The following is a 15,536-nucleotide window of genomic DNA, read 5'->3' as shown; positions in this document are numbered from 1 at the left end:
AATATGTCAGCTCCCACACTCCTTTTTCTTTAATGTAGATCCTTGGTATTCTATGATGTTTGTGGGATACCATATCTGTATATAAATTACTCTGTAATTTTAGGAAAATGGTTGCTATAGAACCATTGCAATTTGCAGCTTGATTATCCTATTGATGCTTGCTATGAACTTAACATCTTATCTCTTCTCACCAACAGTTTTTCTAATTCTATTGTAGTTCAGGTTGTATGGCCCAGACAGTAGGGACCTTTGTTACAGAGCCTGGAACTGCTGCCAAAAAACCTTTTCCAGATCTGGGCTCCACTCAAAGCTGAGAGAATTTCATGTCATCCGGTATATTACTTGGAGTGGTATTCCTGGATATAGACTATACTTTCTCCAGCAAAGGAAGAAGTCACACTATTTTCCATAGTGACTGTACCACATTACATTCCTATCAACAGTGTGCAAGGGTTCCAATTATTCCATATCTTTGCCAGTGCTTGTTATCTTTTTTCTTTTGCTAATACCTTTCCCAAAAGGTGTGAGTTGATATCTCATTTTTGTTTTGATTTGCATTTTCCTGATAATTAGTGATATTGATCATCTTTTCATATAACTGTTGACCATTTGTATGCCTGCTCAAATCCTTTGCCTGTTATTTGTGTTACTTTTTGATTTTGAGTTGTTTGAGATCCTTATTTATTTTGGATATTAATCTCTTATTAGATACATGGTTTGTAAATATTTTTCCCAATTCTAAAGTTTGGCTTTTGACTCTGTGATTGTTTTTCTACTGTGCAGAAGTTATTTTAGTTTGATGCAGTCCCACTTTTCTAATTTTGCTTATGTTGCTTGTGCTTTTGGTGTCGTATCAGAGAAATCCTTGCCAAGTCCAATGGCTTGAAGCTTTGCTCCTATGTTTCTTCTATGAATTTTAAAGGTCCAGCTCTTACATTTAAATCTTTAATCCATTTTGAGTTTTTTTGTATATGGTGTAAGATAAGGATCCAGTTTGATTCTTTTGTATGTGGATATCCAGTTTTCCCAACACCATTTGTTGAAGAGACTTTCTTCTCTCTTGGCATTGTATATTGTATATTCTATTGTATATTCTTGGCACCCTTGTTAAATATCCAGTTGATGCATAAATGTGGGTTTATTACTGCACTCTGTAGTTTACTCCATTGGTCTATATGTCTGCCTTTATGCCCGTACTATGCTGTTTTAACCAGTATATATTTGCAAAATTTCTTGAAATCAGGAATATGCCTCCAGGTTTGTTCTTCTTTCTCAATATTGTTTTGACTATCAGGGTCATTTGTGGTTTCATGTGAATTTTAGGATTAGTTTTTCTATTTCTGTAAAAAACGTCAAATATCTTTGCTGAAGCTAAGGAATAAGTTGGTGCCAAATCCAAAATTAGTATGTTTGACCCTTGGCTTCCAGACAATCCAGGTTATTTCCAATATCCTACCCTTCTTTTGCTGTGATGGTCCAACATTTGCATTTGGTCTGTGGCCCAGGAAATTGTAATCTATCAAAGCTACTCTTTTCAGCATTTTCCAAAATTCTTCGCATTTTACTCCCTCTAAACTCAAATCCTCTGCTCCTACTTAATTCTTTGCCTGGAGACCAACACTCAAGACATCTGTGCAAATGTCATTAGAAGACCTTTTCCAACACGGAGCATGAAGTCATGATTTGACTTCACTTATCCGGCTCTTCTACAGTTTGGTTGTGAGTTTACCTGCTTCAAAGCCCCTATTGAATTACGGAGTTGATTCATTCCTGCTCTGATTAGAATCCTTTCCCCCTGCTCTATTTCTCAACCAAAGACAATTTCCATCCATCTAATTTATCTGAACCGATATCCAAATCATGATGGAGTCAAACTACCACAGAACTCAGAGCTCTTATTTTTAGAATATTATTATCCTCTGTCACAAAAAGCATGTAGAAAATCTGCATAGTGGAAAAGGCAACTGATAAGCGGCACTGAAACATCGTATGCACAGTTTCACTTTTAAGGTACAGTGTTAAATAGACCTGTATGGAAGTCTCATGATCACGACTGTTTATTTGAAAGAATACATTTAAATTTTTACCCATATGAGTTATTTAATTATTAAAGCAAAAGATAAATTACATTACTAAATATATACAGCTTATTGATGCCTTCTTTTCTGCTGGGTTGGTGGACTCATGACCTGTAAGGAGTGACTGCCGTAACGTAGGAGCACTGGGTGTATCATTCTAGGACCCATAACCCTTATGATCCCAGGAAGACCTCATCAACATCTTAGTCAATAAACCTACACCTCACCTGCCACATGACTAGGACCTTTTTTTCAAGTTCTAAGAATGAAATTCTCACTATGCTGCAGAGTTGAGGAACTTTCCAACCCAGGTCATAAAAACATATTTTCCACACAGCATTTTTGGTTTAGAGACAGATTTTAATTTGGATTTCCCTGATTAATAGTGAAGTTGAGCATTAATTACTACTTCTTTATTTTAAACTTCTTAAATGTCTTAAAATGCAGAGCTTTTGTATTTTAAAAATCTCAAATATGTCTAATGAATATTTCTTCATTTAATTCACAAACCTCTTGGCTCTTAGGTCAGTGGGAGATCATTTTTGTGAATGAGAGGTAATCTGACTGGTGTTTTTCCCCTTCAGTATGACTCTTCAAATTCTGAGTGGTCAGTGTATTCAGCCCAATTGTGACACAATAATTGAATTGGTGAAATAAGAAGTATGAAGAGCATTTACAAGTGGGTTCATTCAGACTTAGAAACTGATTCCTTCAAATTTAATTAAAATCAACTTAACATCTTGCTTACACATGATCATATATGAGTCATGTATTTAACTTTTTAAAATTATACTTTGACCATTTTCGAGACCCATCAAGATATCCAAGTGGACTCACTTTCTGGAGCCTATAAGCTGTGTTTCCTAAGCAATGCTGTTCCTGGTATGTTTAAGCCCAGGCATGTCTCTTCTTGGTTCCCATAGTGAATTCCAAGCAACAAAAAAACTTTACCTTCACTGACACTCTGACCTCCATTTGTTTTTCTGGTTTGGCGATTTGTTTGTTTCTGGTTCTTGGCTAAGTTTGGCTCCAATTCTGGTTCTAATGCTGGTTTTCTGATAGGTTTTATCTCATTGGTGGCAACAGAGAGTGTGAATTTGGTTTTATGAACTGATAATTTGTTATTTCCTATTGGGATGTGTTGAATTGTATCCCCCCAAAATTCATATGTTGAAGTCCTTACCCCCAGTACTTTAAAGTGTGAACTTATTTGGAAATAATGTCATTGCAGATGTCATGAGTTAAGATAAGATGAGGTCATTAGGGTGAGTCCTAATCCAGTATGACTGGTGTCCTTTTAGAAAGGGGGAAATTTGAACACAGAGACAGACAATCATAGAGGGAAGGCAATGTGAAGAGACACAGGGAGAAGATAGCCATTTACACGTCAAAGAAAGATACCTGGAACTGATCCTTCCCTCACAGCCCTCAGAAGGAATCAACCCAGTCAACACCTTGACTTTGAATTTCTAGGCTCTAGAAACTGAGATAATAATTTTTATTGTTTAGGCTACCCAGTATGTGGTACTTTGTTATAGTGGCCCTAGCAAACGAGTACCAGATCTCCTCTCTATCAGATGAGAAATAATGGAGAATTTGGCTTATGGGTTTTTTTGTAAATCAATTTGCCTGTTTGTGTAAGAATATGCTTGGTTTCCACTGAAAGCAGAAAGGTTCTCTGAGATCCAATGTTTATATGTGTCTCCATTTTTGATGTCTTGGTAAATCTGATTCTACTGTTGGTCTGTAGGTGAGGTTGCAAAACAATTTTGCAGTTTTATGTGTGGCTGTATTTCTGTAACTGAGAAAACTTTCACTCTCATTGTGTGAATGTGAAATATTTTCCTACTACAAGGAGATATTTATAACTTTTATTCAAAGCCTTTAAAGATAAAGAGGCTCTGTCAGAATTGGTTTATAGAGATGAATAAATGCTGACATGAATATGATATACCCCATACTCTAAAAAAATTTTAAAAGCTGTGCTTCTACTATTTTCCATGTGCTAGCTTTTCAGAAAAAAAATATTATGGAAATTACTAGTTGCAAAGCATTTTTGTATGAGAATCCAAATTCACATAATCAAAATTAGCTTTCGGACAATTCAGATTGATTTGATAATGTTTGTAATAAAACAGCTATAAGTCTTCTCCGTGATCTTATCAGTAAGCTATATAAAAGAAACATTTAAAAATATAAAAAATGCAAAATTTTGTGTTCAATTAATTCGAATAATACTCCTGACAGTTTTGTAGTGTATCCACTTAAACATAATGTCCTAAGCAATTTTAAGATCTTGGTTTAGTGTTAAGTACAGTAATTAGTGGATATTCTTTGGATAATTTTAAAATAGAATTGAATATTGAAACACTGGTCACTGTATGTATGTGTGTCCATGAGTGTGTATGTGTGTTTGTATGTGTGACTTTATTTATATCTTTATAAATTATCTGGATCTTTTGATCAAGGTACACATGTTTATTTTTGCTATTTTAAAGATAACATTTACTGCCTGTAAGAAGGTGTAAGTAGGATGTGTGTGGCTGTCAGGGGTTATATTTAGCGCGTTCATGAGCTCTCCTGGTTTACTAAAATGATTGTATATGATAGGCAATTCTCAATTAGCTTCAAGAACTCTCAATGAAATAGAAATTAGCTATGTTGATTAAAAGTCATAGTTAATATGTGTGACTGAGGCTATACTAGAAGTAAAATGATCAAAAAATATTACTGACTATGCAAATAATAGGATCTGGTTTTGTTTATCAAGCAGTAAAAAATGTACATTTATCTGAAGACAAAATGTCATTCCAGAATGTGAAAGAGGATAGTAAAGGACAAAACTGAATGGATATAGAAAGCTGTAGATGGTTTTCAGGAAGTGTATTCTATTTGCTTTGGTGATATATATAACTTCAAATAATGAGTCTGAAAGGAAGCAATGATATATATTAAAATTTTGGCAAAATTTGCACAGCTCAGCTTTGATGGGCTTGTTTACATAAACTTACAAATGCTTTACTATCAAATACATATTAAAGGAAGACTAGAATCTGGTTTTCTCTATTTGAATGATGCAGAAAATTTGTCTTAGTGTATTCATTCTGCTCTTAACTAGAGGCAGTACATATACTTCTATAGCTTCTGTGTAATTTTCTTTATAAACAGAGATTCTGTAGATCACAAGCTGTATTGTAAACAGATGTTTTCAATAGAAGATAAGAGAAAAGGAAAGGAAAGAAAAAAAGAAAATTTCATAAAAAATAGATATTGTTACGTGAAACTTTGATTCAGTTCTTTATGGAGATGGGCAGAGTATACTACAACGTTTCTTACATTTCACACTGACTCGATACTGTGGGTCACTCTTTAAAAATGTGAAAGCCACAGCTCTAAGTGACACTGCCCTTGCCATTTAGCTTTTCTTCCTTCAATCACATACCACAGCTGAGGTTTATGGCCAAAACAATGAGTTATTCAAGTGATGAAACCTGTGGAGGAGACAATTTGTAATAATTGTCATAGAACAATTTAAAAGGGACAGCAGTAGGGGCCAGCCCCGTGGCCGAGTGGTTAAGTGCGCGCTCCGCTGCAGGCGGCCCAGTGTTTCGTTGGTTCGAATCCTGGGCACGGACATGGCACTGCTCATCAGACCACGCTGAGGCAGCGTCCCACATGCACAACTAGGAGAACCCACAACGAAGAATACACAACTATGTACCAGGGGGCTTTGGGGAGAAAAAGGAAAAAATAAAATCTTTAAAAAAAAAAAAAAAGGGACAGCAGTAATTTATTGTGATGGGTGTTAACTAGCCTTATTGTGGTGATTCATTTTTGCAATATATACAAATATTAAATCATTATGTTGCATACTTTAAACTAATGTAATGTATCAAGTATACTTCAGTGAAAAAAGAGAAGAAAAATAAATGAATAAAAGGAACAGCATTAAGGTAAATTTGAATTTGACAGAGCAGCAACTGAAGAGAAGTGGGAAAAGAAGGAAGAATGAAGGCACAGAAGAACGAGGATGGAAGCCTGAAAAAGGAGAGGGAAAGGGGGAAAACATCTTCCTAGCCCAGAGCCTGCGAGTGGCTGAGGAAAAATGAAGAGGAAGAAATAGGAGGAAAATGAGAATGAAAATTTAGTAGGTTTGAGTAGCACAATGGTAAACAGAGAGAAAAATCTTGGTGTTTTCCTTGTTCTTTTTGTCCCAAGAACGACTCATGTGACTTCTACCCAGAGACATGCACCCATAGGACTCCTGTATGTGTGTTCTCGAAGATTCTCTGTGTGCTCTCAGAGGTTCTGCCCTAGTTGCATAGTCCAGGCGGAGACTCAAAGGAGGGTAGAACGTGAGCAAGCTGCAGCACACAACATGAACACTCAGTTCAGTCCTCCCTGAGCAAACCCCACTGAGCGCTGAATTCCTGTCTGTGAGACAGATGCCTGTTAAAGGGAGAGAGAGCTCTCCCTGTGCTGAAGGCCTTAAAAAAGCCTGTCCTCTTTTGTATTTTTGAAAATTATTTCATATACATATTATTCCTTAGGAATTGGGAGTCAAGATTATGATAATCTTTGATTATAAATATTTCATATGGAAATCTTTCTCTCTTTTCAGAAGTGAATTTCTCTCCCTTCAGAGTGAAAGACAAAATAGACTCAATATCAGTGTGTATAATCAAATCAAGGTGGTCCAAAGAAAAGTTTCTCTCTGATTTTGACCATGAATACTGAGTTTCAGTAATCAACAAGTGCTCTTCACAATACAGGTATCACTTAAGAGATCTTCCTGTAATTCACTAGCTGTCTGCATATTCTCCTCATTGCCACCTTCATTTCTTGATTCCTGAATGTGTAAATGACAGGATTCAGGAAAGGAGTGAGAACTGCATCAAAGATGGCCAGAAACTTACCTACATGTCTGGAGGGAGATGGCCATGTATAGAAGAATATCAAAGGACCAAAGAACAGGAGCACCACAGTGATGTGAGCTGACAGTGTGGACAGAGCCTTTGATGAACCAGAGGAAGAATGTTTCTGAACAGTAAGAATGATGACAATATAGGAAATGACCAGTATGAAGAAGGAGGCAACAGAGATGAATCCACTGTTGGCTGTGACCATGTTCTCCAGTTGGTAGGTGTCTGTGCAGGCAAGTTTGATGAACTGAGGAAGGTCACAGTAAAAGCTGTCCAACACATTAGGACCACAGAAGGGTAAGTTTACTACAAAAGCCAATTGAACTGTGGAGTGGATAAGGCCAGTCATCCAGGCAGCCACTAAAAAGAAGATGCACATTCTTGGGCTCATGATGGTCAGATAGTGGAGGGGCTTACATATGGCAACATATCTGTCAAAGGCCATGGCTATGAGCAGTACCATCTCCACACCACCAATGACGTGGATGAAGAAGATTTGAGTGATGCAGCCTCTAAAGGAGATGACTTTACGCTTTCTGAAAAGGTCATAAATCATCTTTGGAGAAGTGACAGAAGAAACTGCCAGGTCAATGAAGGAGAGATTGGCCAACAGAAAGTACATGGGGGAGTGTAAGTGAGGGTCAGAAGTCACAGTGAGCATAATGAGGGAGTTTCCCATCATGCTTGCCACATAAAATGTGGAGGAGAGCACAAATAGGAGAAGTTGGATCTCCCAGGAATTGGTGAGTCCCAGGAACACAAACTCTGACACCACAGAGTGATTTGCTCCATCCATTGGCTCTGTCAGCATTGCTACCTGAAAAAAAGACAATAGAACAAAACGTCAGTTATGGTCATTACAATAATTATTAGGAATTAGGTCAAAGTTATGAAAGGCTACTTATACTTCAGCATTAAAACTGATTTAATATACTCAGGCCTTTGAAATGAAATCACAGAGAAATTGGTGCTGGTCATATGGAGCTGTTCTTTATCACCAAGTGGTCTCTGCATTTAATACCCTCTTCTTCTTCCCAGGGTTGATGCCATGATCCTACTCATGAGACACAAGATGGTTAACATGAACAGGAATTCAACCCCAAACGTTTTGATGTTTAGCTTAAAACTAATATGATCTGGCCTCACTCATATGGAACTAATCACTATTGCAATCCCTTCCAAGCCCATAAACCCTCATCAGAAAGACAGACCCTTCTTCTCTTCCTTCCCAGTCCCCACCTTTGGGAAGCTATTCATTTAAAATGTTTCTTAAATATTTACCATATCTAAGAAGTCTTACTTTATTCTTCCTAGCATTCATTATTACTGTTATAACCGACAAGTTTTCTCTGCATTTAATACTCCTGTGCTTCCTCCCAGGGTAGATGTTATGATGTTCCTCATAAAATGCAAGATTGGTCAGCGTGGGTAATAGGAATTCAAATTATAAACAAATTATAATGTTATATCTCCAGGTGTCTTTCAAGTGCTAAGCCTCTTGGGAGAGTTTCTCAATAAGCAGTTTATCAACTACACACATAGCTGTGAATTTATTTGCCTTTTGGATCTGCTATCCTCATCAACTAGGTAAGAACTGGGAATTTCAGGAGGAGTTTGAAGTGGAAAAAGATATACATGTGGAACCTAGATGTACTAGAAGGATGAGAACATATCCATTCAAATCTCAGGGTAAATAGAAACTTGAGAAGTTTGGCTCATCACAGTTTTAAAGTCACTTGAGATAGAGTCAGCATTCAAATCTTGTCAAGAGAAAAAGTCATAGGGAGGTTTCTAAATGGACGCACAAGGGTATGATATTTATTCACCTAAAAGTCATCAAATACCCTAAGGAAAAACTCTTGAATGATGGTGTTCTGAAATCACCTTCTCTTATAGATTGGCTATGCTTTGAAATAACTTTTCCTAAACATATTTATTATACCCATAATTTTGAACTAATTAAATATCCAAGATGCAAAACCAAAGCTTAACTCTGCCTTCTTTTGTGATTAATCCTTTCTCTTAATCCACATAGAATTGATTAATCTTCCAAACAGACTCCCAGACATTTGCTCCTTTGCAGATGAAGGAAATGTTGGTAACTGAGGTTCCAGATAATAGAGTCATCAAGTTGAAAGGAATTTACAGACAGTTGTGCGGTTTGAATAAGGTACTAATCTAAATCATCACCCATATAAATGTCCTCCTCAATTTAAAAATATTGTGAGTTTAACATCTCTCTCAGCTCAAACTTTCTGCGTTTTAATCCTTCAAATTGTCACAAAACCTTCTTTATCCCCAAACAAAATCCTGCCTCCTCTAATTGAAGACAACCTCTACTTTTTTTTATAACCGTAATAAATATAAAAAATTTTGCCTCCTTTTCAAATAAGCTTTTATGGACATAAATGGAACAAATTGTCACCCCTTAGCTTTGTGTTTGCAGTGTTAAACAAACTCCATACCTTTTGTATTTCCTCTTAGGATCTCTTTCTGACTTACTCCCTTCCATAAAAAAAAATGCTCATTTGCCAGCCTTCTCTAAACCTTTCTTCATTCTACTTACAGCTTAGACATAAAATTAATACAAAACACTCTGATACTAAAACATGTAAGAGACCAGGAAAACTAGCTTAATCTCCTGATAGTTTTATGTATTATTTTTTATGTTTCTCCTCATATTTTAAAGTGATATTATACATTGGAAATTATTTATTGACTTTGGATATTTTGGTCTCCATGCCTTTTTTTCTATTGAGATGTCTATGAAATCCTTTTCCATCATGTAAACTTGACAAGTTCCTAATAAAATTGCTTCCCTTTTCACAGAAGATAGTTTATACTCATCTCTTTTGAAAAGCTAATGGAAAGAAAAATATAATTAGCCCTTTTTAAAAACATTTTTACATGTCATCATTTTTCTTTCCTGTTTATCAAGGGGCAGAGGGTGAGTATCATTCATTTAATCAACATTGGGAACAGAGTGATTGATTTCAACCTATGCTGAATCCAAAATACTACAAAGCCATTTGATTGTTTCTCATATCTTTCACATTACCCCAGGCACAATGTGATTCTAGCTAGAAGTCACGGTCAGTTAACCTTTGCCAATATGTCAATAAACTTTTTCACAGTTATTCTTCTGTGCTATTCAATTCCTTATCCTGGACACTATCTACTTTGCTTTAGGATAACACTCATGCATGTGAGGATATGACTCATATTCATAGAAATTCCAACAACAAAATCATGTCTGAAACTAAACTCACTCTCTGTGGTGTTAAATTTCTTTCCATCCTTCCCGCTTACCTGCATAAAGAGAACAGCATCTTCAGAGAGTTTGAGATTTTCCTGTGTTCTCTAACACAAACTGCCATATAAAATCTTGCCATAGGAAGAAATAAAGCTAATTAAAGCTCAAGAGGACACTGACCAAGTGATACTGCAAAAACATGATAGTTGAGAAGGAGCTCATGGATCAGGGGACTTTGCCCCTAGAGAACTATTTGGTTTGACCAGAGCAAACGAAGGATCTAAAAACTCACTATAAGATATTAGAGAGGAAGAGGAACACAAGAGTGGGATATTTGTATTTAATGTCTTTGTGCTATTTTGTTGGAAATTTTATAAATATTGGTAAACACATTAGAATTAATCTCTGACAATAGGTAAATATTAGCTCAAAAAAGTTGCTATAATCATCTTGGTCATCTCCAAAAAAGTCAATGTACTTAATTTTTTAGTCTAGTTTAAATAGTAGAAGAATGTACATGAGACCACATTTTTACACAATCATATACTGAGTAATTATGGATATGTACAAAGATTTAGTTATACTAAATTTAGCTATTTATTCCAGTGAATAGAGTTAGAGTTAGCAGAAGAAAGTACAGTAGATTTCATCTTTATACAATCATATATTGAATAATTGTGCACGAGTACAAAGATTTAGCTATGTGGAAGTTCATTGCAGTGAATAGACCTTAAAAGTGAATGAAACAACTGAAACATATATGAATTGAGGATAAATTTTAAAAAATCATAATACATCCATATGGTCTAATTCTCTGAAGCCATTGAAAATCAAGTTTAAACTATATACATTTAAAGACCACCATAATACTGTTGAATGAAATTCTGGGTAGCAAAATAGCATGTATAGTAGGTTGCTGTGCATATAATAGTGCCCCCTTGTCTGTGGGGGATATGTTCCAAGACCTCGGTGGATGCCTGAAACCATGATAGTATTGAACCCAATATGTATACTATGTGTTTTCCATGCATACAGATAAAGTTTAATTTATAAATTAGGCACATAAGAGATTAACAACAATAACTAATAATAAAATAGAACAGTCATTACAATATACTGTGATGAAAGTTACCACAGATCTTAGAAACCTCAGCTTATGATTTTCTTTTTAATTTTGAGGTCGTATTGTTTTAAAACACTGTGTAATTTCAGGTGTACATTGTTATGTATCAGTTTCTATATAGACTGCATGATGCTCGCCAACAATAGTTTAGTTTTTATCTGTCACCATACATGTGTGTTCCTTTATCCCTTTAGATCACCCCCTTCCCTCTTCCCCTCTGGTAAGAACTAATCTATTCTTTCTATTTGTGTGTTTGTTTGTCTTCAACATATGAGTGAAATAATATCGTGTTTGTCTTTTTCTGTCTGACTTATTTCACGTAACATAATACCCTGAAAGTCCATCCATGTTGTTGCAAATGGGACGATTTGTCATTTTTACAGTTGAGTAGTATTCCATTGTATATATATACCACATATTCTTTATCCATCATTCTGTAGAAGGGCACTTGGGTTGCTTCCACTTCTTGGCTATTGTGAATAATGTTGCAATGAACATGGGGTGCATAAATCTCTTTGGATTGTTGATTTCACATTTTTGGATAAATACCCCATAGTAGGATAGCTCGATTGTATGGTATTTCTGTTTTTAATTTTTTGAGAAATCTCCATGCTGTTTTCTTTAGTGGCTCCACTAGTTTGTATTTCCACCAACAGCGTATAAGAGTTTCTTTTTCTCCACACGCTCTCCAACAATTGTTATTTTTTGTCTTGTTAATTACAGTCATTCTAATAGTTGTAAGGTGATATCTCATTGTAGTTTTGATTTGCATTTCCCTAATAATTTGTGATGTTCTTTTAATGTGTTTATTGGCTATCTGTATATCTTCTTTGGAAAAATGTTTGTTCATATGTTCTGCCCATTTTTTGATTGAGTTGTTTGTTTTTTTATTGTTGAGTTGTATGTGTTCTTTATATATTTTGGAGACTAACTCCTTGTCAGATATACGATTTGCAAATATTTTCCCCCAATTGATGGTATGTCTTTTAATTTTGTTCTTGGTTTACTTTGCCTTGCAGAAGCTTTTCAGTCTGATGTAGTCCCATTTGTTTATTTTTTTTTGGTTTCCCTTGCCCAAATAGACATGGTATTTGAAAAGATGCTACTAAGATAGATTTCATAGAGTACTGGCTATATTTTCTTTTAGGAGTTTAATGGTTTCAGGTCTTACATTCAAGACTTTAATCCATTTTGAGTTAATTTTTGTATATGGTGTAAGATAATGGTCTACTTTCATTCTTTTGCATGTGGCTGTCCAGTTTTCCTAATGTCATTTATTAAAGAGACTTTCTCTATTGTATGTTCTTGGCTCCCTTGTTGAAGATTAGCTCTCCATAGATATGTGGTTTTATTTCTGTGCTTTCAATTCTGTTCCCTTGATTTATGTGTCTGTTTTTGTGCCAGTACCACACTGTTTTGGTTATAATAGCTTTGCAGTATATTTTGAAGTCAGGTATTGTGATGGCTCCAGCTTTTTTCTTTTTTCTTAGGATTCCTTTGGATATTCGGGGTCTTTCGTTTTTCCATATAAATTTCAAGATTCTGTGTTCTATTTATGTGAAGACTGTCATTGGAGTTCTGATTGGGATTGCATTGAATCTGTAGATTGCACTGGATAACATGGACATTTTAACTATGTTTATTCTTCCAATCCATGTGCATGGAATATCTTTCCATTTCTTTATGTCTTCTTCAAATTCTTTCAATAGTTTATTATAGTTTTCAGTGTATAGGTCTTTCACCTCCTTGGTTAAGTTTATTTCTAGATATTTTATTCTTTTTGTTGCAATTGTAAGTAGGATTGTATTATGACTTCTCTTTCTGATAGTTCAGTATTAGCGTATTGAAATGCAAGTGATTTTTGTAAGTTGATTTTGTACCATGCAACTTTGATGTAGTTGTTGATTATTTCTAACAATTTTCTGGTGGATTATTTAGGGTTTTCTGTATATAGAATTATGTTATCTGCAAACAGTGAAAGTTTTACTTTTTCCTTTTCAATTTGGATATCTTTTATTTCTTTTTCTTGCCTAATTGCTCTTGCCAAATCCTCCATTACTGTGTTGAATAGGAGTGGCAAGAGTGAGGGCCCTTGTCACGTTCTTGTTCTCAGAGGGATGACTCTCAGTTTTTCACTGTTATGTATGATGTTGGCTGTTGGTTTGTCACATATGACCTTTATTATGTTGAGATACTTTTCTTTTTACCATTTTATTGAGAGATTTTTATCATTAATGGATGTTGGATCTTGCCAAATGCTTTCTATGAATCTATTGAGATGATCATGTGATTTTTATTCCTCATTTTGTTAATGTGGTGTATCACATCGATTGATTTGTGTATGTTGAACCAACCCATTGTCCCTGGTATACATCCTACTTGATCATGGTGTATGATCATTTTAATGTATCGCTCTATTTGATTTGCCAATATACTCTTCAGGATTTTTGCTTCTATGTTTCCTCAGTGATGTTGGCCTGTAATTTTCCTTTTTGCATTGTCCTTGTCCGGTTTTGATATCAGTGTATTTTGGCCTCACAGAATAAGTTAGGAAGTATTCTGTCTTCTTCAATTTTGGGGAATAGTTTGAGAAGGATAGGTATTAAATCTCCTTTGAATGTTTGGTAGAATTCTCCAGGAAAGCATCAGGTCCTAGACTTTTGTTTTTTGGGAAGTTTTTGATTACTGTTTAAATCGCTTTACTTGTGATTGTTTTATTCAGATTCTCTATTTCTCCTTGATTCACTCTTGAGAGGTTGTATGAGTCTAAGAATTTTTCCATTTTTTCTAGATTATACAATTTGTTGGATACAGTTTTTCACAGTATTCTCTTATAATCTGTTCTATTTCTGTGGCATCCATTGTAATTTCTCCTCTTTCATTTCTGATTTTATTAATTTGAGCTTCTCTCTCTTTTTCTTAGTGAGTCTGGCTAAGGGTTTATCAATTTTATTTATGTTTTCAAAGAACCAGCTGTTAGTTTCACCTCTCCTTTCTATAGTTTTTTAGTCTCTATTTCATTTATTTCTGCTCTTATTTTCATTGTTTCCCTCCTTCTGGTCACTTTGGGCTTTGCTTGTTCTTCTTTTTTATAGTTCTGTTTAGTGTAGTTTAAGATAACTTATTTGAGATTTTTCTTGTTTGTTTGGGGTGGGCCTGTGTGGCTATGAATTTCCCTCTTAGCACCACTTTTGCTGCACCCCATTGGAGTTTGTATGTAGTGTTTTCATTTTCATTGGTCTCCAGGTATTTTTTGGTTTATCCTTTGGTTTCGTCAATGATCCAATTGTTGTTTAGTCCTGTTGTTTAGTCTCCACATATTTCCCAGCTTTTTTCGTGTAGTTGATTTCTACTTTTATAGGATTGTGGTCAGAAAAGATGTTTGATATGATTTCAATATTCTTAAATTTATTGAGGCTTGCCTTGTTTCCCAGCATATCGTCTATCTTTAAGAATGTTCCATGTGCACTTGAGAAGAATGTTTTGTCCTGTTTTTGGATGGAATTTTTAAAATATATCTATTACGTACATCTGGTCTGTTATTTCATTTAAGGCCAATGTCTCTTTGTTGACTTTCTGTCTGGATGATCTATCCATTGTTGTAAGTGAGGTGTTGAAGTCCCCTACTGTTAATTGTATTTCTGTTTGTTTCTCTCTTTAGGTCTGTTAATATTTGCTTTATATACTTTGGTGCTCCTGTGTTACGTGCATATATATTCATATGTGTTATTTCCTCTTGGTGTAATGTACCTTTTATCACTATATACTGACCCTCTTTATCTCTCATTGTCTTTCTTATCTTGAAGTATGCTTTGTCTGATATAAGTATGGCAAATTCTGCTTTCTTTTGCTTGCCATTTGCTTGGGAAGATTGTCTTCCATCCCTTCTTCTGAGCCTATGTTTGTCTTGAGAACTAAGATGTGTTTCCTGGAGGCAGCATATCATAGGGTCTTTTTTAAAAAAATCCATCCAACCTCTCCTTGTCTTTTGATTCAATTAATTTACATTTAGAGTGATTATTGATAAATAAGGGCTTAATGCATTTTAAGACATTTTATCTCTTGTTTTCTGGTTGTTCTAAATTTCCATTGTTTCTCTTCCTTTGTTTTTCTGACTGCCATTTCAGTTTGGTTGCTTTCCTTAATGGTTTTCTCAGTTT

At 35.2% G+C, this 15,536-nt stretch overlaps 1 protein-coding gene across 1 annotated transcript; it reads right to left on the bottom strand.

Annotated features, from left to right (window-relative positions):
• Window positions 1-6,857: 6,857 nt before the first annotated feature.
• Window positions 6,858-7,811, bottom strand: LOC124235916 (olfactory receptor 4F3/4F16/4F29-like). The gene has a single exon (XM_046654457.1). The coding sequence runs from the start codon at window positions 7,809-7,811 to the stop codon at window positions 6,858-6,860; it is 954 nt and encodes a 317-aa protein (XP_046510413.1).
• Window positions 7,812-15,536: the final 7,725 nt, after the last annotated feature.

This window comes from Equus quagga, chromosome 2, assembly GCF_021613505.1.
Source record: "Equus quagga isolate Etosha38 chromosome 2, UCLA_HA_Equagga_1.0, whole genome shotgun sequence".
In the NCBI taxonomy this organism is placed as follows: domain Eukaryota; kingdom Metazoa; phylum Chordata; class Mammalia; order Perissodactyla; family Equidae; genus Equus; species Equus quagga.
The sequence above is the reverse complement of the archived record's forward strand: the minus strand, read 5'-3'. Positions and strand labels throughout refer to the sequence as shown.

Coding starts and splice junctions, on each gene's coding strand:
- LOC124235916 (XM_046654457.1), bottom strand. CDS start 7,811: ATGCTGACAGAGCCAATGGATGGAGCAAATCACTCTGTGGTGTCAGAG.